Below are 25246 nucleotides of genomic sequence, written 5' to 3'. Positions count from 1 at the left end.
TGGATATGTGGAACTCGAGAATCGGAGTTCATATGAGAAAGTTGTGAATGATTGAAAAATGGGAAAATTCTATAAATAGGAGAAAAGTCCGAAAATTGCAGAGAAGGACAGAAATTTCAGAAAAACGAAACCGAGCCCTTTTCTCTCCCTAGCCTAGATTTCGCCCTCTCTAGTTTTTCGGCCATATCCTCCTCATTCGGCCACCGATTGACGTGAAACAAAGTGGGCTTTTCTCGTCTTGACCCCCTTTACGAGTTTGTAGAAGAAATCGAAGTGAAATACAAGCTGTAGGAGGCGCTACAAGGCCGAGAAGAGAACCTCGTCGGGGACGAAATCGCCTCCATCTGTTCTTCTTTTTCCGGCCACCTTTTCCAGTGATTCTTGAGGGCTTTTGAAGCCCATAGGAAGTTGATGCTTCTCCCAAAGTGGCTTGGGACGATTTCACTTGTAGAGGACGAATCGAAGCTTTGAAATACTAGGGTTCATCGAATTTCAGATATTGCGAGGTAAATTCCAGCCAAACGACTATGATTTAGACTTTGTGTTAGTTATGAAAGTTTAAATTGGAGTTGAGATGAAGAACTTTGGTATTGGGAGTTTTGTCAAATTCCGACTTTGGGCCAGCAGCGGCGCCGCCACTGTGGTGGTGTTTTCTGGCAGTTTCCGGCCACCTCAGGGATAGTTTCTATTCCTTAGTTCGATCTACTCGTCGATACGAGCATTTTGATATATAATACATAATTTTTGGAGATCGTATGAATATATTGTGATTTTTATGGTTTCAGACCGTTTGATGCTTCAATCTGTGAGGATCCGAGCGTCCGATCGACTTGTGGTTTGGACATATCGATCGTAGACGTATTCCGAAGACATTGGGTGGTCTCGGATGTGGTTTTGCCTTGATTGGCGTCACTTTGGGGATTTTAGTTCAAAACAGGGGTTTCGGACTTAAATCATTTGTGAATCGTTACTGATTTGAGGTCATTGGTGATTAGGTGCTTCTAAAGGTGAATTGGACGAGTTGCTGGTGATAGTGTTAGTTCGGTTGTGTATAGAAGACGCAGTGGGATTCTGAGGTGAGTAATCTCACAAGGTTTAAGGTTCATTAATGAACGGATTTCCTTTGTAGTTTTGAGAGTTATTGATTTAACTGCAAACTATAGTTGGTATGGCATTCCTGAGCGGATGACTACGTAATTATATATTTATGTGAAATATATGTGTTTTGGTGGATTTGTGGATTTATGGAAACAATGTGCATGATTGATGCATTTTATTGTTTTGGGTTGCGGCTTTTCGAAAAACAATTGGTGGGAAATGGTATTTCTATTGTTTTGAAAAGTGTTTGAGGATTTGAGAGTCATAGGTTGTGATTTCTCCTTTTGGTTTGATTTAACGTTTTGATCCGACGACCGGTGGTCTGAGGATGTGAGAGTCACAGGTTGTGATTTCTCCTTTTGGGTTGATTTAATGTTTTGATCCGACGACCGGTGATCTGAGGATGGATGTGAGAGTCACAGGTTGTGATTTCTCCTTTTGAGTTGATTTAACGTTTTGATCTAACGACTAGTGGTCTGAGGATTTGAGAGTCACAGGTTGTGATTTCTCCTTTTGATTTGATTTGACGTTTTGATCTGAGGGTCAGGTTGGCCTAAGGATCCGGGGTTGCAGGTTGCATCCTCAGGCAATGTTATATCGTAAGGTTGAACCTTGGCCAGGTGACAGGTTACGATTCAGTTAGAGCTCTAGTCTGTCTGCCATGGTACTTCATGGATCTAAGTAGGTTACTTACGACTCCGGGGTACGTATTTTGTCCAAGTTGGACCAAAGAATCATATTCTATTTGTTAGGTTAACGATAGGTATGATTGATGTGTGTTGATATATTGTCCAGGTTGGACCGATTTGTGTTTTGTTCAGGTTGGACTGATTTGATGTGTTTTGTCCAGGTTGGACCGATTTGTGTTTTGTCCAGGTTGGACTGAATTGATGTTTTGTTGTGAGTTGATTTTTATTATCCAGATTGGATCGATTTATCATATTTGAATTGTTAGGTTAACGATTTATATGATTTTGTCACGGTGTGACTTTCGTTGTTTTCTTTTGAGAAAAGAGTATTGTTTTGGGAAGCATGGTATGTTTTCCTGATTTTCAAGTTGAAAGGTTTTCCTCGTTTTGGTGTGAGTTGTGTGGTGTTTGTTTTGAGTTACTCATATGGGCTTGCAAAAGCTTACCGGGTTTGTTGTGTGACAACCCGATACACTATTCAAACGGTGTAGGGGTTAATCCTGCAAGTTAGGATAATCGCGGCTGGAGCTAAGATAACGCCTTTGCAGCTTTATGGTAGGATGCCATTTTGTGACTTTACCGTTGATAGGGACTTCCGTTGTATAGTTAACTCTGAGTGGCAGTTACGTTTATTTTGTTATTGACAATTTAATTCGTAAGCTTGTGTAATATATAACTCTTTGGAGTGAGTGCATATTAATTTTTGAGGGTGCAGGGCATCGGTTTGTACTTGGTTTAAAAGGAAAAAGTTTCCAGGTGCTTGGTATTGATGGTTGAACGATCACGCATATGTAATTATGAGATTATATATCGATTTTTAGTTGTGCTAAAAATCAGGGGCGTGACATTCCCCCACTTATTTTTCTTCAAGTACCCCCAAACTTTGTTTCTTGATGCATTTTGACATACACAATCTCACATTGCTCGCTAAGAAAACTTAGAAAGGCTTAGCTAGTGTTTAAGCTAGAAGGTAAGGTATTTGTGGTGCAAAGAAATGAAAGGCTAACAAAAAGCACAAATTGGCAATCTAAGCGTATTCATCTTTTTAGGATAAGAGCTTGTTTGGCCATGGTGGAATCCTATTGCCTAAATCATTTCCGCAATGTATTCAAGCTTAACAAAAGTTTTGAGAGATACAAAACAAATTCTAGAGATACAATCCATAAAAGATTGATCACACATGAAGAATAAAGTACTAAGAGCTATTGGATGCACTTTCATTAGGCTCAGAACTCACATATGGTGCAAATAGTTCTCTCAAATTTCATCATGCCAACCATATCTATTGGCATCAACTTGACAATCAAAGGTAACAGTGAAGTTAAGCATAAGTCTTGAAAAATTGAGTTCACAAGAAATAATCATGATTTTCTAGCCCTTTAAAATTAAGTTTAAGTTTCATCATAGGAGTTGGAAGAAACTAAACGCAAACAAACACACAAAAACTAGAAAAAACTAAAAGCTAAAAACAATTTTTTTTTTTTTTGACAATTTGAATTTATTGAATTTAAACTAAACCTTCCCCCAACTGATACGCTCAAAGCAAGCATATAATTTAACCCTATAAATGTCATCGTTAGTATATAGTAAATAGGGATCGTTCTATTCCGGGGATTGAGGGTACACCTGTCATTTTGAAACAAATAAAGAATTAAAATAAAAACAAAGTATAATATTTACAAATATATGCAATTTACGAAATTAAGAGGGGGAGTTTAGGTTTTTTAGGTTTCTGAAAAACAAAAGAAAGAAATAAAACTAAGTAATTACAAAAACACAAATACAAGAATGAAACATAAGAAACAAAGATCAAAACCAATTCCATAATCAAATTCGAATCAATCCTACAATTATTCTTCCAAGTCATGAGAAAGAAGTTGATCATGTGAAACATTTGAAGCAAACGATTTCCCATATTTTACTTTCCTTTACTAATTAATATAAGTGAAAACACATAGATCAATCCTATCAAACATGCAATCAAAGTCTAGAAAGCTAGCTAATTAAGACATGTTCAACGCAATAAACAAGAGAAAGGTTATCAACTTAAGTACACAACTTAGTATGAATAAGTTCATCTAATTGTAATCCTTTTCAATTAAATTCGATTCTTGTCCAAAACCTTTACTACTTTTGATTCAAGTTTACAAAACTATTAGATGAATCATAAACTTAAATCTAGCACCAATTATATGCAAACCCTAAAAGTTTCAAACCATTTAAGATAAACATATAAAAGATATCAATCAAGCAAATTTAATTGAACAATCTCACAAAAGCAACTACGGAATCACAATCATAATCATCGAAAACTTCATTCAATCATAGAATTAGGAATTTAACTTTGTTCAAATATTATTGTTAACTAGAACACATCCATACGAATCAAACAAGGAAAATCAATTACGATTACAAGAAAGAAGGTTGAATTATACCGTGAATGGAGATGGTGATGAAGAACTTGAACAATGAACCATTGAATCTCGAAAGCAAGCTTCAAAACTCACGGCTTCAAGGTGGATTATGGGAGGTTCTCATGGCTTCTTCTTCCTTCTTCCTCCCTTGCTTGAAATCGCAGAAGATGAACTAAAGAATGGAGAGAGAGCTTCACGTTTTAGAGAGTAATTTTCTGAATTGTAGGATCCCTCCAACGTCAACTAGAAGGGAGTATATATAGGGACGTTGTCCTTGGTCTTCAAGTCTTCATGAATCTTCTTTTATTTTCCAAAGAATTATCAGAAATTGCCACATAATTCCAACCAATAAGAATTCGCCAAGTAAGCCCTATTGTGTTGTCCAACCAATCATAAAACTCCAAAATGATTCCCTAATATATAGTTGCCGAAATTCCATGAATATATTCTGATTTTCTCTTTTATTTCAGCCAAAATACCTTTAGGGAATGTAGGAATGAACCTAGACGCATTTTGAGCTTTTTCTTATTGTCCACACTTCTTCTTTCCTTAAAACTCTCCCTAGAAAATCTCTTGGCATAATCTTTTATTTTCTTCTTGATTTTCATGCCAACTCCTTCTTTTCCTCTTGGTATTTCACGGCAAACACTCCCCCTATAATGCTTTGCGTCACAAAACCCTAATTCCATGGGCTTTTGTCCATTTGCCGAAATCCACAAAGGTCTAGAATGCTCTTGGGCCTTCTTGCGTAATTTTCAAGCCTTATAGTCTTCTAATGTATTCAAGAAGCTTCTTTCAATGCCATGACACTTCATTTTTCCATTTTCCTTTCTTGGTTGCTTCGGAATCTTGCTTGATACACTTTCCTCTTTTGAGCAGGGTTTCCTGGTTGAAACAGGAAAGCTTCATTTCTTCATTTATGCTCATTTGTGTAGCCCTTTTTGTCTTATTTTTACACCTCTCAACGTTTGCTAGTTCCTCTTTCCTTTTGTGAGTTCATTTCCACTTTTGAGCTCCAAGGACCTAAAAATAGAAACTATTACTAAAAATAGAAACTTTCCTAAAACGAAAAATAGAAACTTTCCAAAATTGAAAAATAGAAACTTTCTAAAAGTGAGAAATGGAAACTTTCCATAAATGAAAAATAGAAACTTTCCAGAAATGAAAAATGAAAACTTTCTAAAAACCGGAAAAAGAAACTTTCTTAAACTAAAGGGATTCATTTAAGGAAATAACTAAGTAAATATGAGGAAATAACCGTTAAAACGTCGCATTAAAATGCTCCTATCACCAACACTTAAACTTAACATTGTCCCCAATGTGGAAAAGTCACTTCTTGAAAGCTTTGCAATGAAAGAGTCAAGCATGGTAAGAAAGAACATGGAAACGATCACTAAAACAAAGAAGTAACTGGAATTTAACACCAACAAAAAACTTAAAGCAAGAGAAGGGTAAGAAATTGCTCCCCCTTGAAGACCATGAATCCCAAGAAAGGCCCCAATTACTACACCATAAACTTTCATTTATAGCGCTCAAAAAATGTTATCGTAGGATACCATAGCGTTTTAGTCAACGATATGTCTGCCGGAGCTATAATAGATCTAGGTTCTATCATAGCGCTTTGGCAAACACTATGAAAAGTTCAACATCCATAGCATTTTAGAAGCGCTATTGTATAGGCTTCAACAACACTTTAAAAACGCTATTGTTAAACTTTCCATAGCATTTTGTGAACCGCTATGCTTAGACAATCCATAGTGTTTGCTTGAATACTATAGTTCATTATCTAATAGCATTTCAATTGTGCTACTATCATTACAACATGGAAGCACAATAATAATTTCTCAAATCTTTGATCATAAGAGCATTATTTTCATTAACAATCTCATAACAATCAAAATACAATGTGGCATTCATCAAATTACACACCTCTGCATTGTCTCAGCCAACATGTTTTCCTACATTGTGTACTACTGATACAAATCTTAATAAAATAAATGATTAAATACTGTTTAGTCCTTGAATTTTTGACCAAAAAACACTTCAGTCTCTGGCCTTCTAATTTCACTCGTTTAGTCCTTGTATTTCAAAATTTCGGACTAATAGGTCCTTTCCGTTACTCTCCGTCCAAAACCTCCGTTAAGTAGCTGACGTGGCAATCATTTTCCTGCTAAAATGTCTATTCTACCCTCACTATTTTTTTAATATATATATATATATATTTATATATATTTATTATTATTATTATTATTATTATTATTTTTCTCTGTTTATCTCTTTCCTCCACCTACTCACTACTCCTAAGCCATTTAGCCCGTGCCCTCTTCTTCCTCCTCTCTCTTCTTGTTGTCCTCTATGCCCAGATTGAAACCCTTCCTCTGCTTCACACACCTCTATCCAATCCCAATCTTCTCTCTACCACACCTTCCAAGCCATCCCCAGAGAGTTCACCGGAAACCAAATCTCGGCCAAAGACAAAGCCCAGGTCGAATCTCCGCAGTTGTCTTCGCTCAGCCGCCATTGGAAAATAGCTCCAAGCTCACCAGTCAAATCCCCGCCGTCGTCTTCACTTCCATACTATTGTTCATCTCTTTGACTAGAGGCTTTGCTTGAGTCCAACAACCAAAATCGAAAATGGGTTTCTCCAACTTTTCTTTCAGAGCACTGTTTTCTCTTCCATAAATGCTATCAGCCTCTCTTTTTCTTGTTTTTCAGATTCTGTTTTTGGATCTTTTGCTAAGAACCCTCGATTTTTAAAGCCTGGTTTTAATGATGGGTCTGAACCTATTTATCTGGAAGCCGCTCTGCTTATTTTTCTGTTCTGATCTGATTTTAAAATTGGGATTGTGAAATTGTGATTTTGTAGATTCATAGGGACGAGGAGTGTGGGGAGATACTGAATTTGGTGTTTGTTTGGGCCGGTGAAGGCTCCGAGTTGAAGGGGGATGTTCCGGTTATTTTCAAAGGTGCAGATGTTTACCCAGGTCGGATCATCTTGTCTCTCGGCCTCGATTTCAGGTTTGAATTGGAGCTCCAAACAGCTGCTCCACACTCGATTTTGGGGCGGCGAGGTCTGAGAGGAGAGAGAATTCCAACTTATCAAGTAAGTGAAAAAGAAGAATAAATGTAAAAAAAATAAAAATTGAGGGTATAATAGACATTTTGACGGAGAGTAACTGAGGTTTTGGACGGCGAGTAACGGAAAGGACTTATTGGTTCGAAATTTTGGAGTATAAGGACTAAACGTGTGAAATTAAAAGGCCAGGGACTGAAGTGTTTTTTGGTCGAAAGCTCAAGGACTAAACAATATTTATCCCTAAAATAAATAATAGTAAAACTAATAACAATATTCTATTAATTCTCTAAAGCAGATCCAAAACTTTTGATGTTGAGACACTTCGCTACTTATTTGGGAGTGAATTTAGGGTGATTAGATCTCCTCATTCTTGATGTTGAGCTCTTCCAAATACATCTGTAGCTTTAAATATGTTCTGTTTTTCATTCCTCAAGTTGTACCTTCCCTACATGTTGTATAAGAAAGAATGAAGTGAACAGTAGAACTAAAAGAAAAGACTCATATCTGAATAACCGAACTATAATAAACCAAATAACAGTAAAAGATAATACAATGAAAATATCGTTAAATTACAATGAATTGAACAACAAAATAATAAAATACCCAAGATGAAGAAGATACAATTGAAGACCAGTTGTGAGCTCCCAAACACCAAACAACCAAGAACCAAGAACAAAGGACATTGTAAAAAAGAAAACAATAACACTGGATATCCAACAAAAAAAAAAAGAAACCTTACATAAGGATGAAGATAAAGAGCTTGTTGTTTACCTGAATAGTCCTTCTTGAAGTATCTTGTTTAAACACTCTTATATTGTTAATGAGATTGTAAGTTGAAATTGAACAATTACAAGCTTATATTTAGCACAACAATTACTGTTACTAATAGAGCAAGTAATTAGAGATATTAAGTAATTCATTTTCCCTGTTAAATATATTTATCATATGAATCAAATGAATATATTGGGAAACGTAAATAGCTTGAATCAAGCACTAAGACGTCGGAATACATATATCATAGTGATTACAGACATTATTGTGATTACAATTATCATTTATGGGAGGGCATTGTATTAGGATGTTTTCACTATAAATACTAGGTCCCTATACCCTCTTTAAATAGAGCTATTCAGTTCTTGCCCCATAGATATATAGCAAACAAAGAGAACAGAAGATCTGTATTTGAGATGGCTTCATCAGTTCCAGTAGGTATACATCTTGTTCTAAAGATCTGCATATTTATTTCTCTATAATTATATATGCATCTGTGTATGTGAGTGCAATACATGTGTTTGTATTTTATATGCAATTGTATTAGTGTTCCAGATTTACACTTTTAATTGGTATCAGAGCCTATTGCATGTTTCATAAACAAATTCAGTTTTGCATGTTGGGTTTTGCACGTTCTTATTCTTAACAAAATAGAATAAAATAAGAGCACTAACTTATTAAAATATAAAGTTTGTTTCCAACAAACCTAACACTTCCCCTGCTTTCGGGTCCACAAGTCCACATACAAATAGTGCATATGTGCAAAATCACGACCCCAATTGACCATTGCTTTCTAACCGGTCAGTGATTTCAGTTTTCCCAGAATTGGGAATTAGGGTTCTAGAAAAAAAAAATCAAATTGACCCTGTGATTTCCCCGTTTTTGAACCAAATTACTGTAAGATAGAAGGTTGTTATGGCTTAGTATGTTGCTGTATATGCTCATCTTGCTTCGATTAACTCCAACAGCAGCAGGAACACCGGGTTAGTTCCCGTTTTCGAATATTTTTTATTATTATGTATATATGATTCTTGATTGAGCATCTGAACATTAGAAGCATTCCTGGCATGCACCTAGGTTAGAGTACATGGGGACCAAATGAAATTTACTTTAGCATGATTGATCTTGAATTTTTGATGTTTGGAATATGTTGAAAATTTCTAAATGATCAATTGTCTGCTCTTGAATTATGGTTGAATTATATATACATTTTTTTGTCTTGAATTGTTGACAAGATAATCTCCCATTTTGGTAATCCAACTTTCATAATCTTGCTCATGGAAATTCGTTGATGAACAGGTTGTTCTCTTTCTTTGGTTTTAACTTAGCTTGCTGTGTTAAAAATTAAGGAGTAATAACTACTAGTTCTAGATTGCAAGATGGTATGTTGACGCATATTGTACACATCAATCTGTCAATGTATTGTTTTGAAATCATTTGGATATAGAACAAGGAAAATTGTGTCTTTATTTTTTGGAACAAATTGTATCTTCAACCGAAGGATTAACTTTATGTTCTTAAAAGTAAAACAGTGCATCATGAAGTATTAAAAACTAAATTCAGAGAATTGGACTTTTCTTCTTGCTATACATGTGTTGACTGTTCCAGGGATATTTTGGTTTTTAGTATTTTGGTTTTGCAAATAAGAAACTTAAGCAATAACATATTCTTTTGCCATACAGGTAAGATCTATTATTGAAAATTAATATGCATGTTTTGGGGATTCTGATTACCATATATTCTGTTTTGATCTCGAGTAGTTTTGTTGTGACTTGATTTCTTTTGTATTCATAGTTTTCTGGAATTTGTTTTAGACAGAAACTAAGGCAGAAAACTAAACTAAACTTTTCTTTTCTTTTCTTTCCCAGCTTTGAACACCTCAGGATTGTCCCTTGCAACCATTGAACCTCTCAATGGTTGTAACTTTAAGAAGTGGAAGGAATCCATAGAGCTTTACCTTGGCCTTCAAGGAATTGATTGGTGTCTGACTGAGCCTGAACCGCTAATAGATGACACTAGCTTTGATCTAGTGATTATGAAACATAGAGAATGGGTTAGAGCCAAAAGGATGACCAAGCTTATTCTTAAGCAAACCATGACTGCTGTGGTTAGGGGGAGTATTGCTGACAAAGACACAGCCACTGAGTTTATGGCTGCTATTGCCTTGAAGTTTTGAGAGAATGAGAAGGCCGAGATTTCTCTTCTACTGGATATGTTGATGGGGATCAATTATGATTCCTCTAAGAGTGTCCGTGAGCATATCATGAAGGTCATTGACATCACCACTAGGCTTGGAGATCTGGAGATACCCCTGCCTGCTGAATTTATAGTGCATCAGTCCCTAAGAACCTTGTCTGCCTCTTTTGGTCAGTTGAAGACCATTTATTTTACATAGAAGGATAAGTGGGATTTGAATGAGCTAATAGCGATATGTGTGCAAGAGGAAGATAGGATGAAGAAGGATGGACCACTTGTTGTGAATCTGATCTCAAAGTCGAAATGGAAGGGAAAAGGCAAAGTTGTTGCCTCTAGTGCAGTTAATTCTGGAGAAGGTACCAGTGGGACCAAGCCTTACAAACTTGGCCCCAAGAAATCTGTGAATAGCAAGGGTAAGAAACCGGGAGTCTTCAAATGCTTCTTTTGTAAAAAGGAAGGTCATATGAAGAAAAATTGCTAGGGATTAAAGGATTGGATGGCAAAGAAGGGTAAGTCACAGTTAGATACTTTCTCTATTGAAGTTAATTTAGTTGATTTATCTCCTAGTTCTTGGTGGATTGACACCGGCTCACCAATTCACATTACAAATTCATTGCAGGGCTTTCTAAGCAAGAGAGCTCCAAGGAAAAATGAGGTGCAAGTAGCAGTTGGGAATGGCATGGGAGTGGCTGTGAAGGCTATAGGCACAGTCCGTTTAGTGTTAGGCTCAGGCACTCATTTTGATTTGAGCAATGTTTTCTATATTCCCTCGGTGAAGAGGAATTTAATTTTTGTTTCTCAGTTAGTGAAACAAAGATATACTTTTTACATCAACTCTTTCAGAATAAAAATCTCCCATGATTCTCGTTATATTGACTAAGCTTCTTTCTTGAATGATTATTGGTCTCTTGAATGTTCTTATCCTAAAGAAATATTGTTGAACCACTGCAAGTGGCCTAGTGATTCTTGCCCAGTTAGGTGTGCTCCCCAACCTAGGTTCGAATCCCCAAGCTGTCAAAGTGGTCAGGCACTGTGCTGCAATGCACAGTTGGAGCATTTCACATGCGCCGAAGGGGTTATCTTGGGTCTAGGAAGCCTTTGGGTTCCCCTTGACAAAGTCAAAAAAAAAAAAAATATATATATATATATATATTGTTGATTGAGAATGCACAGAAAGATATAAGTAAAAAGAGAAAACACAGTGAGAACTTAGCTTATCTTTGGCATCAAAGGCTTGCACACATATCTAAAGATAGATTATAGAGAATGGTGAAAGAGAACTTGCTGCCTGCACTAGATTTTTCAGATTTTGACACCTGCATTGAATGTGTAAAGGGGAAAATGACTAAATCCAGAAATAAGGAATCCAATAGAAGCACAGAGCCATTACAACTTATCCACACAGACATTTGTGGACCTTTTGCACACCAAACTATATGTGGTAATAAATATTTTATTACCTTTATAGATGACTACACCCGATATTGTACTGTTTTTCTCATCTCAGGAAAATAATAGAGCCTAGACAAATTCAAAATTTTTAGAACTGAAGCATAAAAAGAATTGGGAAAAGAAGTTAAGGCAGTGAGGTCAGATCGAGGAGGGGAGTATTATGGTAGGTATACTGAAGCTGGACAGCAGAAGGGGCCTTTTACTTTGTATCTGCAGGAGCATGGGATACAAGCTTAGTATACAACTCCAGGTACACCAGAATCAAATGGCGTGTCAGAGAGAAGAAATAGAACTCTTCTCAAAATGGTGAGGAGTATGATGTGCACCTCAGGTTTGCCGAGAATCTTATGGGGAGAGGCTCTTAAAACTACAAATTATATTACGAATAGGACTCCAAGCAAAGTTGTGGCTAAAACTTCTTTTGTGCTGTGGAAAAACAGAAAACCAAGTGTGCATCATGTGCATGTTTGGGGATGTAAGGCTGAAGCTCGACCATATAACCATCAAGAAGGAAAATTAGATCCAAAGACAATCTCAGCCTACTTCATTGGATATCTAGAACATTCTAGAGGTTACAGGTTCTACTGCCCTTCTCACACCACAAGAATAATTGAGACCAACAAGGCTATTTTCCTTGATGAAATCAACTATTCTCACTCATTTGAAAACCTGGAACTTGAGTTTCAAGAGTTACCTGAAGATGAATCTGAAAACATTGCCATCCCCATCACTTTTGAAACTGTAGCTGGAGATATTGAACAACCTCAACTTGAAGTTGTTGCAGAAAATCAAAATAACAATTTGAAAATGTCGTGGGTGATCTGAATGAAGTAGAGCAAGAACCTGAGCCTCAAAACATGCAAGAAGCACAAGTTAATCCTGAAGCAGCTCCTCAGCAACTTAGAAGATCTGAAAGAATTAGAAAACCTGCCATCAACCCTCATGAATATATGGCGTACTTGCAGGAAGCTGAATTTGATTGGGGAGAAGATAATGATCCTGAAATCTTTAGTCAACACTATGCCAATAAAGCCTTTAGACTCATCTGTCGTCTGATATGTAAATTATATGTTGTCTATCCAGCTACCGTCTCTTACGGCATCAGACGACAGATATCCTCTGTCGTCTCTTCTCACTCAGACAACAGAAGTTTCACAAGGCTCTGTCGTCTGAACAACCCAACACTAAAGGATTTGGGACTTTCTGTCGTTAATAATCATATACAACGACAGATTAATGTTGTTCAAATGAACTACAAACTACAGTTTTAATAAAACTGCTATTGTCTGACATGTAATAAGAACACATTTATATGTCGTCTAAAGTTACCAAAATAAAGGCTTGTTTAACAATCTGTTGTCTGAATGCATTTTCAAAGACATTTAATTGTTGTTTGAAAATCACTTATAACTGGGAAAATTATGCTCATCTGTCGTCTAAATAGTTTTAAGACTTTATTTTTATGTCTTTTATCTTGTATTCCAACCACAGTTTTAAGTATTTATGTTGTCTGATAGACAATATAACTATATGTAATCTTGTAGTTCTGTAGTTTGATTGAGGTCGAAAACACACTCTTCTGTTGTGTGATAATTAAATGAACTACGCGTTTCTGTTGTTTGTTTGAAGAACTTCTGTTGTTTGATAATGAATTGAACTTCAGTTTTATGTTGTATGTTAGAAGTATTTATTGTTTGATAGTAATTGAACTTCAGTTTTCTGTTGTCTGGTAAAAGTATTCTATTGTTTGATAATGAATTAAACTTCAGTTTTCTGTTGTTTGATAGTGAAATAAACTTTAGTTTTCTGTTGTTTGATAGTGAAATAAACTTTAGTTTTCTGTTGTTACAAGTATGAAGGAACAACAGAGAGATATTATTTTATGTTGTTACTGTATTTGTGATACAACATATCATAAACCTGCATTTTGTTGGATTTGAAGCATATAGCAAACATCATTCTGTACACTAGTAATCAAAAAGGCATATTATAAGATCAGAAATCTGCAAATTCCTCATTGCATCAATTAACACACCAAAATACATTCCCATCAGTAGCCTAATACTAATTAAACTAGCTAGCATGCTAGCCTTTACATTAACCCCTGCCATTGTTGCATGGATCCTAATCTAACTAAGACAAAAACCTAGTAGCATCCATATAGTAGTTACAGCAACTGCATGCATTATATTGTTCAACACTTTCCATCAGTTCTATCAAAATGCACAAAAGCAGTTCCTAGACACTACTACTGCAAGTTATCAAGCTACCAGAAACAAAAGCAGATATATAGGCTGATACTTAATTTTTTGGGAACTTCAAAACATGCTTAGCCCATTCCGTTCGGATCTCATCAATATCCTTGTATGTGTAAACCAAATTTGACCTCGTTCCCCACTGCAATAAGGAAATGCAGCAAATTAAATATGAAAGTTTTATGCATAGAGCATGCACTATATCATTAAACAATAAAGTCCATAGGTAAGCAGTTGATCAATTTTACCTTTACACTAAAATCCAAGTTCTTGTCCTCCACAATTTCTTTCATGTAACACATAATGAAATATCCACAAGTCTTGTCATTTTTTTGCTCCGGAATACCCTGAAAATAAAGAATTAAGGTAATCGAAGGTGAAATATACAATGAAGTACATAAAACTAACCACTACAAAAAGTTCAACCGACTCATAGCAAGATTCTTCCATTGAATTACTTTCCTTCCTTTCTGATTCTTGTGAGCATTATAGATTTTAATGGAGCTTCAAATAGAAAATGATAATTAGTAAACAAGTCCAGTACATGAAAACACCAACTGATTAATCACTATAGTACAATATCAGACACTTACTTGTTGACAATAGATTTCCATTCCCCAGTATCGAGTCGCCTTTTAAGTGGATCCATGAAGTGCACGACTTCTTCATTTGGGTTCACAACCGTCAACATCCGATGAGCACTATGGGATAACATTAAAAAAAAAAAAAAAATCTGTTAATTACCATTAACAATATAACTTGGCAGACCAGATGCTTTAATTTTTACGTACCCTGAGTTATGTGGAACCACAAAGATTTGCCCTAACCTCCCTTGCCTATAGCAATCTGACAAAGACCGAGCCCTTTCAGTGGGATTTCCACACCCAAGTGTACCAGTCTGATCAGGATCGACAAAGGCAACCATATCCACCATCTTACACTTCTTCAAGACTTCATGAAGGTAGCTACAAATTATTTTGGAATATGAAAGTATTAAAAGTACTTCAAAAGAAACAGTGATACATGCCAATCAAAATTCAATCATATAATGTATTATTGACTATATGCACCCAACTTGCTTTAATAATTCCTTACCTCATGTAAAACACAAGTACATGATTTGATACTTCTAGCTTGTTGGCCATGGTATAGAGATCACTTCTTAACAGACAGACTTTCTTTGAACGGCCGAAAAGGTCTGCAGCAAATGTTGTGTGGATGGTGACCCTGTCTCTAAGGAAATTGTTCCCCCACGTGCACAAATCCTTTAATGTCGTTGGCAGATTCGGTGGCAAGTTTTCAAGGTCTTCATTGTCATCAAATACATTTCTCATTCTCTTCTTGGTATTAGCACGATTTTTTTTCTAGTTGTGTAAACCAATAAGACTACATGTTATCAACTTTTCCCAGATTAACATATTGCAATAGTACATAAACAAAATTGCATATTGAACAAAACCATTTTCAAACTAGCTAAACATAAGACTGATTGATTACCTTCTGCTGAATGGCTTTAGGGGGTGCCTTTTCTCCAGGGATAACAACCAGGTTTCTTGGCCAGGCAACACAAGTACCAATAGCGTCGCTGACAGTGACAATCTCATCCTTCACCGGAATAGGTAACAGGGCATCATCAACAATGGCTCGAACAATTGAGACGCGCATATTTTCATTTCCCAATGGAACACCATGTATCAGCTGATCACTCGATGCAACATTCACTTGAATAATTGTTCCAATAGCAACAATGTTGTCCACCCTATCTACTGCCAGTTCACACTTATGGACCGCAGCAGTCGTCTCCTAAGACAAATAATGAAAATAAACAATTAGTTCATATATTTTAGTTTCATTAATAGTTCCACTAAAGTTGCAAACTATAGGAAATGAGAAAAGAGATAAATGAAGGGAATAATGGTGTTACCAAATCATCATTTGCTGAAGTTTTGGGAGCCATGATGTCTCTAACCTCCTCCTCGATTATTGTCGTTACTTTGTGGCTCCCTTCTAGAACTTCATGGTTCTCTTCAACTAACAGTCCAGCTGCATCATCATTTAAAACCAACCTCTTCTTCACTGCATTGAGCTCACTGTCCGAATTATTCTGCATAACTTTCTCAGCATGTCGGGAACAACTCCCTTGTCCTGAACCAGGATCTTGAAGGGGTGTGACTAGTTTTGGTGACTCTAATGGCAGCTTCTTTCCATCAATCTTTGCCGCCAATTCTGCAAACTTGGCTGTCCAATAGGCACGCTTCTCAACAACCACTCTTTCTCTCTCTTGCTGCCATACTCTTTCTCTCTCCTGCTCCCATAAAGCTCTTTCATTTTCAAGGATGGTTTCCTTCTCTTCCTCCAATATCAGCTTCACACTTTTCCGCACTGTCTCTTCAACACTTTTCTTTCGCCGTTTAGGCAGGTCAAATGACAGGACCCGACCCAGGAATCACCCCAATTACCTGGATACGAGCCTGCGGGGCCCACATTAAGTGAAATCCTACCGAAAATTTGGCAGAACCTCCCTTAAATATGGGCTACCCAAAATTTCACAAACCTGGACATGCTTTCAACTATAACTTCTACTCAACCTACTATATCAAATTTACAATCCAAGCACATATATTACATCCGGAAAGTTCAAATCCCAACATAATCCTCCGTAAGCGACAACATCCATCAAACTTAAAAGAAAAGGTTTATCAGAGCAACACTAAACTAAGCCGATATCATACAAGGTAGGTTAAGTAATAACCTACGGACAAAAAACGGAAGCGCTGATTTCCAAGTCCTTGAGCCTAGACGCGATCTCTGCTAATCTGAAATCTGGGCATTTGAAAACGAAGGGCCCAGGGGAAAACATATAAAATCCATTAGAGTGAGTGGACAAAACCGAACAAGAATCAAACAATTTATGGTATGCTTTCCCATTTCTCTTTCCAACAAAACAAACATGCAGCTAGACTTCATAAAAGTTTCCAATTCACTCTTTTTCCAAGAAACTCTTTCGATGACTAGGAAGGACTGCTTCCTAGGCATCTCATGCCATCGGGGAGGGACTGCCACCCGATGACGCACCGGAAGGGACTGCCAATCGGAATAGGAGGTGGTGATTAGTTGGGATTGCCAACAGTCACAGGTAGTAGACAGGACTGCCGACTAACTATCTCAAGTCATCTGGAAGGGACTGCCGACCATACTATTACCTAGAAGGGACTGCCAACTAGGTAAGATACGCATGCGCCAAAACTGGCCTCCTTGTCAACTGTTTCCTTTTTAAATCCTTTATTTTCCACAAATCACATTTTCTCAAAATAATAAATCAACTGAAAACTTATTTCCATGCTGCATGCATTATTTAAAAAAAATGAAAGTCCACTCACAAGTGAGTCCCGCAGCTAACCCTGCTGCCTGCCTGTGTCCTCCTCGCTCGAGGGCTCAGTACGTCCTGTCACAATTGAATAGGATATAATTAACCATATAATGAAATACTCTTAAAAACAACTCATTACCCTCGGAATAAGCATCCGTTATTCACAAATTGTTATAAAACTCCCATCCTTTAATTTGGGATTAAATTCTATCATTCCTTTACAACCTCGATGCCCTCCAACTCATAACCACTCAATCGATTCTTAAATCGATTCCTTAACCATTCTATGACCTCGCTTAATCTAAACCTTCACAAAGACCGTTCGATAACTTAACAAATTTTTAATTCACTTCCTTCAACACAATTTACCACCAATTTATAATATAAATCCTTTTCCAACAATTCCACATTCTTTCTTAATTTTTCTCCTTTGCAAAAATCACAATTTCAACTCTAACAATCTCAAATTCTCTCTAAATTTTCTTTTCCAAACCACAATTTCAACACCAAAATTCCTCAACAATATAGACCAATCCCACAATAACATTGACAATAAATTACCAAGAGATTAAGTCAAAAGATTCATCAACTAAAACATTTAAAACATCCAAAAATTCCAAATTTCTCTTTGACATTCCAAACCCAATATACTTCTTCAACCTCTCAACACTCTCAACTCAACACCAAAAACATGACAACAAATTCTCAACCCAAGATAATAATCTTAACCACCTTAGAACCACAACCAACATCAAACTCCAAGGAAACTCATTAACCAACAACCTTAAATCTAACACAACAATTCATAGACTACAACTAACAGTTCCTATACCTGCAACAACAACCAAATTCAAGTAGAAAAACCAGAAAAATCAAACAAGAACCCAAGAATTCGAGAGTTACTGTTCACGGTACTGTTCACAGTCTCAAACACCTTCAAATCTTCTTCCACCGATCAAAACGAGCAGCAACAAGGTTAGGAATACGTTCAGTACTTCCCCAACAACCAAAACCCCCAAAGAATCCGGCCGGAAATTGCCGGAAACCGGACATCAAAGCAAAAATCCATTTTTTTCCATTTCTGCAATTCTCCTCATATCTCCAAAACCAAAGCTACCCAAGGTGAAATACTTACATGGCTAGAAGGAGAAGGAAGCGAGGATCACGCCGTGCCCAAGCTTTCGTCCTGGGGTGGCCGGACGGCGACGGAATCGCCGGAGAGAGGGAAAGCAGCGACAAAAGAAAAAAAGAAAGAGGGGGGGGGGGGGGGTGACTCGGGTTCCACCCGTGCTCTCTCTCTTTCCCTTTTTTTTTTTTTTTTTTTTTTCTGATTCTTTCCCTTTCTCTCTCTTCCATCTGTTTTATTCCTTCCTTACTACAAATAGAAGCTCACAAACAAAAACCATGCCAAAAATAGAAATTTCTATTTTTGGTCATAACTTTTCCGATATAAATCCAATTTAAACAAACTACGTGTCCACGAACTCGATTTTTCGTATTCTACGACAATCTCAAATAAATTTTCTAATTTACCGGATTAAAGAAAAAGTCACTCCTCGGTCAACCACGGTAAAAAGTAACTAGTAAAGATTTTAAGGTACGGGGCATTACATCAAAGAATGAAGCTGGTTTGATATAACCTCCAACTCCTCATACCCTACCAGGATGCTCGGGTCTCCCTAACGCCAAAGTGAGCACATCATCAGAACCTTGTGTGGTAATCGATCCATCAGACTCTTTCTGCTTTAACTTTTGCTGACACAAATATATAAACACACTTATGATTCAGGATGTAATTCTTGTACAATACCAATATCATCCATCAAAGTACCATAAAATGACTTACAATTTTATTGGCCTTCTCCTGCACCTCAACTACTTTGAAGTTACTATTCTTGTCTTGCCGTGCTTTCACCCACATTGTTGCACGATCGAGTTCCTCTATCGGGATTGTCGCAGACTATGACACATAAGAAACATATTAGGACTTGAACAACATCACGCTGTACCCAGCAAATTTATGTTATGAACCAAGAACTAACCAATTCTTCTTGTAAATTAGCATATCCTTTACGCGCCATACGGTGAGGATACTTGTTTTCCTTCCTTTTTTCTATTTGGGCTTCACGCAGCTCCTACAAAGAAAATGATTAGGAACAAAATTGGATTCAACTTATTCAACATAGCTAAACTAAAACCAATAGATGGACTTAGTTTGTAAGAGTTCACAAACCTGAAATGCATCAGAAATCCTTTCAGCAACAAATTGTTCCCAATGTTCCTTGTTAATGCATCGATAGTCATCTGGAGGATTTTCCAACAGCTCAAGTGTATCGATAAAAGGTATAATGTACTTGTTAGTCAGTTTGCTTTTGAACTCCCGCCATTTGTTTGCAGCGGAGGATATCACCAATTTCCTACATTCTTTAGGAATCACAAATGCCTCCTGCATTAAAACAGAAGCAATAAGGTTAGTTTACATATAAAACTAGTGAAACTCAAAGCTATAAGGTTAGTTTAAGGGATAATATAAATACCTCAATCGATTCCCATATTTTCTGTTTTTCATCCGGGTCCACTTCTCTCCAATCACCAATGATAATGGGGATCTTTGTACGTGCTAAGACCCTAATGTAAGATTTCATTTCTTTTGCAGCCTTACCAATTGGTTCCCCTTTATCATTAATCTCCACAGTTAGCCGCTTCCCTCTGATCAGCCGCCTTGTAATGTGACTCATTGTCACCATTCCTCGCTTTAGCAGCCTCAAACCACCTGTTACGTTGATATCTTCCTCATTACTAGCTGTTGCTCTCTGTACTCTCTTAGTGGACTTAACAATCTTTCCAGATTTACTGCTTGACACATCCTTCATAGATCGAGCACTAGAACAAGATGTGCCTTTCTTCTTTTGGGATGCAGCCTTTTTCGTTGGCGACAAAGTCCTCTTCTTTGGGGATCCAGCCTTATTCTTTGGCGATAAAGTCCTCTTCTTTTGGGACACATCCTTCTTATTTGGAGATGCAGACTTCTTCTTAGACACAGACGTTTTCAATGGTGAAGTTGCCTGCTCTATATCCTTAGGTTTAGCCCTCTTCATTTACATAGCTTTCATTCTTAAAGCGATAGCTTTAGCAGCTGCTGCTCTATTCTTTGGTGCCATGATCTGAAATGTATAAGCAAATCTGGTCAGCTACATGATAATTAATGACTGATATATTATGAAAAAGCACACTGAGGTAATATAGATAAATGATTATGTCAAATATATTTCATCACCTAATAACTTTAACAGCTAAAAGCAACAATTCTGGAAATAAACCCTAAACCCTAATAAGCATAAATATAAAAAAATATGATAACCCTATGAGCTACCTATTCCCATCAATCATGAGGCAAGTTTTCATTTTCAACCCATATTCCCTCAGCGCCATCTCGCATATGTATGCTAGGCTGATGACCATCTACATCATCAAAGGTATCAACTGATGGCATTGTGGGAACAAATGGACTTTCTTCTACTTCTATGTCATGCAGCTCCTCTTCATCATCAACCCCATAGTAGTCTTTATCTGGGCACATCACAACAATTGACCATTCGGCATCGATGGGTCTTTAATATAGAAAATCTGCTTAACGTGTGTAGCTAAAACAAAAGGGTCATTCACATGGCCTATCCTATTCAGTTTCACTAAACTAAACCCCAGTTCGTCTACTTTTACGCCCCTAGTACTCTCTACCCAATCACATTTGAATACTGGTATCCTAAACTTATAGTAGTCTACCTCCCATATACTTTTTATAACACCATAGAAGTCCATATCATTAGTCCTTGGGTTTTGATCCTTGGCACTTGCAACTTGCATTGCATCGGCAACAAAAAAAACTCCACTATTATGAACTGTTCGAATCCTGTCCCGGTCTTTGGTGTTGAAGTTAACTCCATTGACATGGTATGAAGCAAAACTTGGCACTTCATTTTTTGGGCCACCAGCCATCCACCTTATTGTTTCCGAAACATCATTGTCTGGAAACCTCATTTGATTTGTAACCTGTAAAATGGATTCGGAAACATCATTGTCCGAAAACCTCATTTCATTTGCAAACTAAAAAGTACACTTACACCATTACGGGTGCAAAATGAACTTACCCTCTCCTTTAACCAGTCCCCAAATGTCTTGTTCTGTTTTTCTCTCATCCACTTATGGTTCTTGAATCTAGGGAACGTTAACTCCAACAATTGCATATGCTCCCTAAGTAGAAGAACAAGATAACCAATCAGCAAGATTAATCAAATGCATAAATGATTGTAGGTATTGAAATGACAAAACCGAAAAAACTATAGCTAGTGTTGAAAACACTTACATGAAGTATGGCTGAGCATCTTCAGTATTTCGTAATACACAAAGGTGTGCTAGCATCAACTCCTTTCTATAAAATGCTACCATGGTTTCGCCTGATAATGGTTTGCACTGTTTGTAGTGTTCAGGTTGGCTTGTAGAGGGAATTCCCACAGTGGTAGCATCTTCTTCAAGGATACGATCTGAACAAAACTCTATAGCTTCTTCAACAATGTAATTCTCAGCAATACACCCCTCAGGAAATTGTCGATTTCGCACATACCCTTTGAACACTTTCATGTACCTCTCAAAGGGGTACATCCATCGGAAAAATACCGGACCACACCACTCAACTTCTCTAATGAGATGAACTGTTAAATGAATCATTACATCGAAAAAGGAAGGTGGGAAGAACTTTTCCAGCAAACAAACTGTATCAACCAAATCTGCTTGCATTTGTTTAAGTCTTAAAACATCTACGACTTTACTAAAAATTGCCTTAAAGAATAGACAAAACCGAATAATTACATACCTAACCGGCTTCTCTAAAACTGATCTTATTGCAATTGGGAGAAGAAACTGAATCACCGTATGACAATCATGTGATTTAAGACCAACCAGTCTTAAATCTTCCATCGAGACTAGATTCCTCACATTTGAAGAGAAACGCACAGGAACCGTCATACCAAAAAATGAATTGCACATTTTTTTCTTCTCTTCTACCCGCAAGTTCTAACTACATAAAGGTAACTTGGCCTTTTTTGGACTAGGTGTAGGCTTCAAATCAGTTCTGATGCCCATATCAACCATGTGCAAACGAGAAGCAGCTCCATCCTTTGTCTTCCCGAGAATGTTCAAGACGGTACCAATTATAGCATCGCAGCAATTCTTCTCAATGTGCATCACATCAAGAATATGTCGTACTGGAAGATGTTTCCAGTAATCAAGTTCAAAGAAAATTGATTTCTTTTTCCAGCAAGGTCTAGTCTCTTCAGCACCCTTATAAGAGGCAGAAGGGTTTATTTTTTCCCAAACCTTCTGTTTAAACATTCAACTCTTGACAACACTTCCTCTCCACTTAATGGTGAAGCGGCAACATCTTCCTTTATGGTATTGTCGAAGGCAGCAGCTTGCTTGCGATATCGATGATGTCTCAGCAAAAAACAGCGATGCGTCATAAATGCCATTTTCTTCCCATGTTTCAACCTATATGGTCGGGTTTCGTCGACACAAATAGGACAAGCATTATATGCTTTGATAATGCTGCCCGAGAGGTTCCCATATGCAGGAAAATCATTAATAGTCCAAAGTAGGACTGCCTTGAGTGTAAATGACTCTTCTCTTACAGCGTCGTACACACCTTCAACTCCCTGCCACAGTTGTTTCAAATAATCTATTAATGGCTGTAAATACACGTCAATATCATTTCCAGGCTGTTTCAGTCCAGATATTAATAATGTTAACATCATGTGCTTCCTCTTCATGCATAACCATGGAGGAAGGTTATACGTAATGAGGATAACCGGCCAGCAAGAGTACCAACTACTTAAAGAACTATGGGGATTAAACCCATCTAAGGAAAGGGATAAACGAAGGTTCCTAGCTTCTCTACCAAATTCTGGCCACTTTATGTCGACCAATTTCCAAGTCGGTGAATCTGATGGATGCCGCATCATGCCATCTTTTTTCCTATTCTCAACATGCCAAGTCAAGTCCTTTGCTGTCTTCGTTGATTGGAACATCCTTTTGAATCTTGGGATTGGTGGGAAGTACCACAATACCTTCCCAGACACCCCTTCCTTCTCAACTTTATCCCTTCCCAGTTTCCATCGTGATTCACCACAGATCAGACAGCTTGTAGCTTCAGAATGCTACCCTCCATACAACATGCAGTCATTTGGACAAGCATGAATCCTTTCATACTCCATCCTTAATGCTGCAAGTGTTTTTTAAGCCTCATATAGAGAACCGGGTACCTCATTCCCTTCGGGAAGCAACATGCCAATCATGACTAGCATGTCGGAATAACAAGCATCACTGATAGGAGCATTTTAATGCTACGTTTTACTTGCTTTTCCCTACATTTCTTGCGTTATTTCCTTATTAAAACCCTGTTTAAGAAAGTTTCCATTCTTTGATTGGGAAAGTTCCTAATTGTAGAAAGTTTCCGTTTTGTAGTTTCTATTTCTCATTTTTAGAAAGTTTCCCATTTTAGTTTAGAAAAGTTTCTGTTTTTCATTTTAGGAAAGTTTCTATTTTTTGTAACAGTTTCTATTTTCAGGACTTTGGAATAAATGAGCTGAAATGAGCTCATAAATGGAAAGAGGAGCTAGCCAACGTTGGAGGGAGTAAAGACAAGCCACTAAGGGCTGCATAAATGAGCTGAAATGAAGAAAAGAAGCTTTCCTGTTTCAACCAGGAAACTCCACTCAAAAGAGGAAACCCTGCCAAAACAAGACTCTTGAGCCAACCAAGAAAGGAAATCGGAAAAATACTGTGTCATGGCATGAGAGAAGCTTCTTGAAGACATTTGATGATGACATGGCATGAAGGTGGCACATGGAGGCCCAAGAACACTCAAGAATGACTTGGATTTTCGGCAAATGGATAAAAGCCCAAGGAATTAGGGTTTTGTGATGCATGTGAGATATTTTTGGAGACCTAAGCCATGTTGCCGTGAAAACCTAAGAGGAAGAGAAAGTTGGCGTCAAAATCAATCAAGATAAAAGTGATTGACGCCATACAAGGAAGGATATGTCTTGGAGATATTCTTGGAGGATTTAATTGGGAAATTGCCATGTAAATGGAGAGAGAAAAAGGGGAATCAACGTGAAAATCAAAGAAACCCTAAGAAGATGACGCCAAGAGACATTCAAGGGAGAAATAAAAGGAAAGAGAAAAAGGTGGAGACCAAGAAAAGCTAAAAAGGTGTCTAGGTTCATTCCCACATTCCCTAAAGGAAGTTTGGCCGAAATAAAAGAGAAAAATCAGAATATTTACAAGGAATTTCGGCAACCATATATTAGGGAAATAATTTGGAATTTTGTGATTGGTTGAACAACAAAGAAGGGCTTACTTGGCATCATACCATTGGTTGTAGTGATGTGGAAATTTCTGATTGCTTTGTGAACCCTAGCCGTGCTCCTATATATACATCTCATTCTAGACGTTGAGGGTGCTCTCCTTTACGTTTTACACTTTAGAAAAATTCAGAAAATACCTAGCATAGCCGTGAGCTTTTCTCTTCCTCTCCATCCTCTAGTCATCTCCACGGGTTCAAGCAAGGCCAAAAGAAGAAGAAGAAGCCGTGAGCACCACCATCCATCCCCATCCTTGAAGCTTGCTTTCGAGTTTCAAGAGACCACAATGTTAATCATCCATCTTCATCTTCCATCCACGGTGTAATTTGACCTCTTCTTTGTAAACCTTGTTTTGAATTAATTGGTTATATACTAGTTGACGTTTATGTTTGAACAAAATTTTCAATTCTGAAATTTTATATGATTGAATGAAATTTTCAGATTCTATTTTTGTAATTCGAGAGTTGCTTATGTGAGTTTGTTTAATTAAATTTGCTTTATAGATAT

The 25246-nt window shown here is 37.2% G+C and overlaps 1 protein-coding gene and 2 long non-coding RNA genes across 3 annotated transcripts; 1 reads left to right on the top strand and 2 right to left on the bottom strand.

Moving 5' to 3' along the window:
- The first annotated feature begins 8857 nt into the window (after nt 1-8857).
- Nucleotides 8858-11020, top strand: LOC121050324. Its single transcript, XR_005802675.1, has 3 exons — nt 8858-9031; nt 9917-10753; nt 10864-11020. It is a non-coding gene; the product is annotated as an uncharacterized LOC121050324 (long non-coding RNA).
- A 2714-nt stretch (nt 11021-13734) lies between these two features.
- LOC112180636 lies at nt 13735-16490 on the bottom strand. The gene is made up of 7 exons (XM_040512075.1): nt 15876-16490; nt 15449-15754; nt 15047-15315; nt 14743-14916; nt 14545-14652; nt 14200-14455; nt 13735-14093 (listed from the first exon to the last, which is right to left on the bottom strand). Exons 1-6 carry the CDS (start codon nt 16059-16061, stop codon nt 14362-14364), a joined length of 1137 nt encoding a protein of 378 aa, XP_040368009.1. The 5' UTR covers nt 16062-16490; the 3' UTR covers nt 13735-14093; nt 14200-14361.
- Nucleotides 16491-16651: 161 nt separating this feature from the next.
- Nucleotides 16652-18591, bottom strand: LOC112180637. Its single transcript, XR_002928384.2, has 3 exons — nt 18457-18591; nt 17332-17396; nt 16652-16774 (listed from the first exon to the last, which is right to left on the bottom strand). It is a non-coding gene; the product is annotated as an uncharacterized LOC112180637 (long non-coding RNA).
- Between the last annotated feature and the right edge of the window lie 6655 nt (nt 18592-25246).

Source organism: Rosa chinensis, chromosome 7 (assembly GCF_002994745.2).
Source record: "Rosa chinensis cultivar Old Blush chromosome 7, RchiOBHm-V2, whole genome shotgun sequence".
Taxonomy (NCBI): Eukaryota; Viridiplantae; Streptophyta; class Magnoliopsida; order Rosales; family Rosaceae; genus Rosa; species Rosa chinensis.
Note: the sequence above shows the minus strand (reverse complement) of the source record. Positions and strands in the feature narration are given on the sequence as shown.

Coding starts and splice junctions, on each gene's coding strand:
- LOC112180636 (XM_040512075.1), bottom strand. CDS start 16,061: ATGCAGAATAATTCGGACAGTGAGCTCAATGCAGTGAAGAAGAGGTTG. Junction 15,755..15,875: donor CTTCAGCAAATGATGATTTG/GTAACACCATTA, acceptor TATTTGTCTTAG/GAGACGACTGCTGCGGTCCA. Junction 14,653..14,742: donor GTGGTTCCACATAACTCAGG/GTACGTAAAAAT, acceptor GTTATCCCATAG/TGCTCATCGGATGTTGACGG.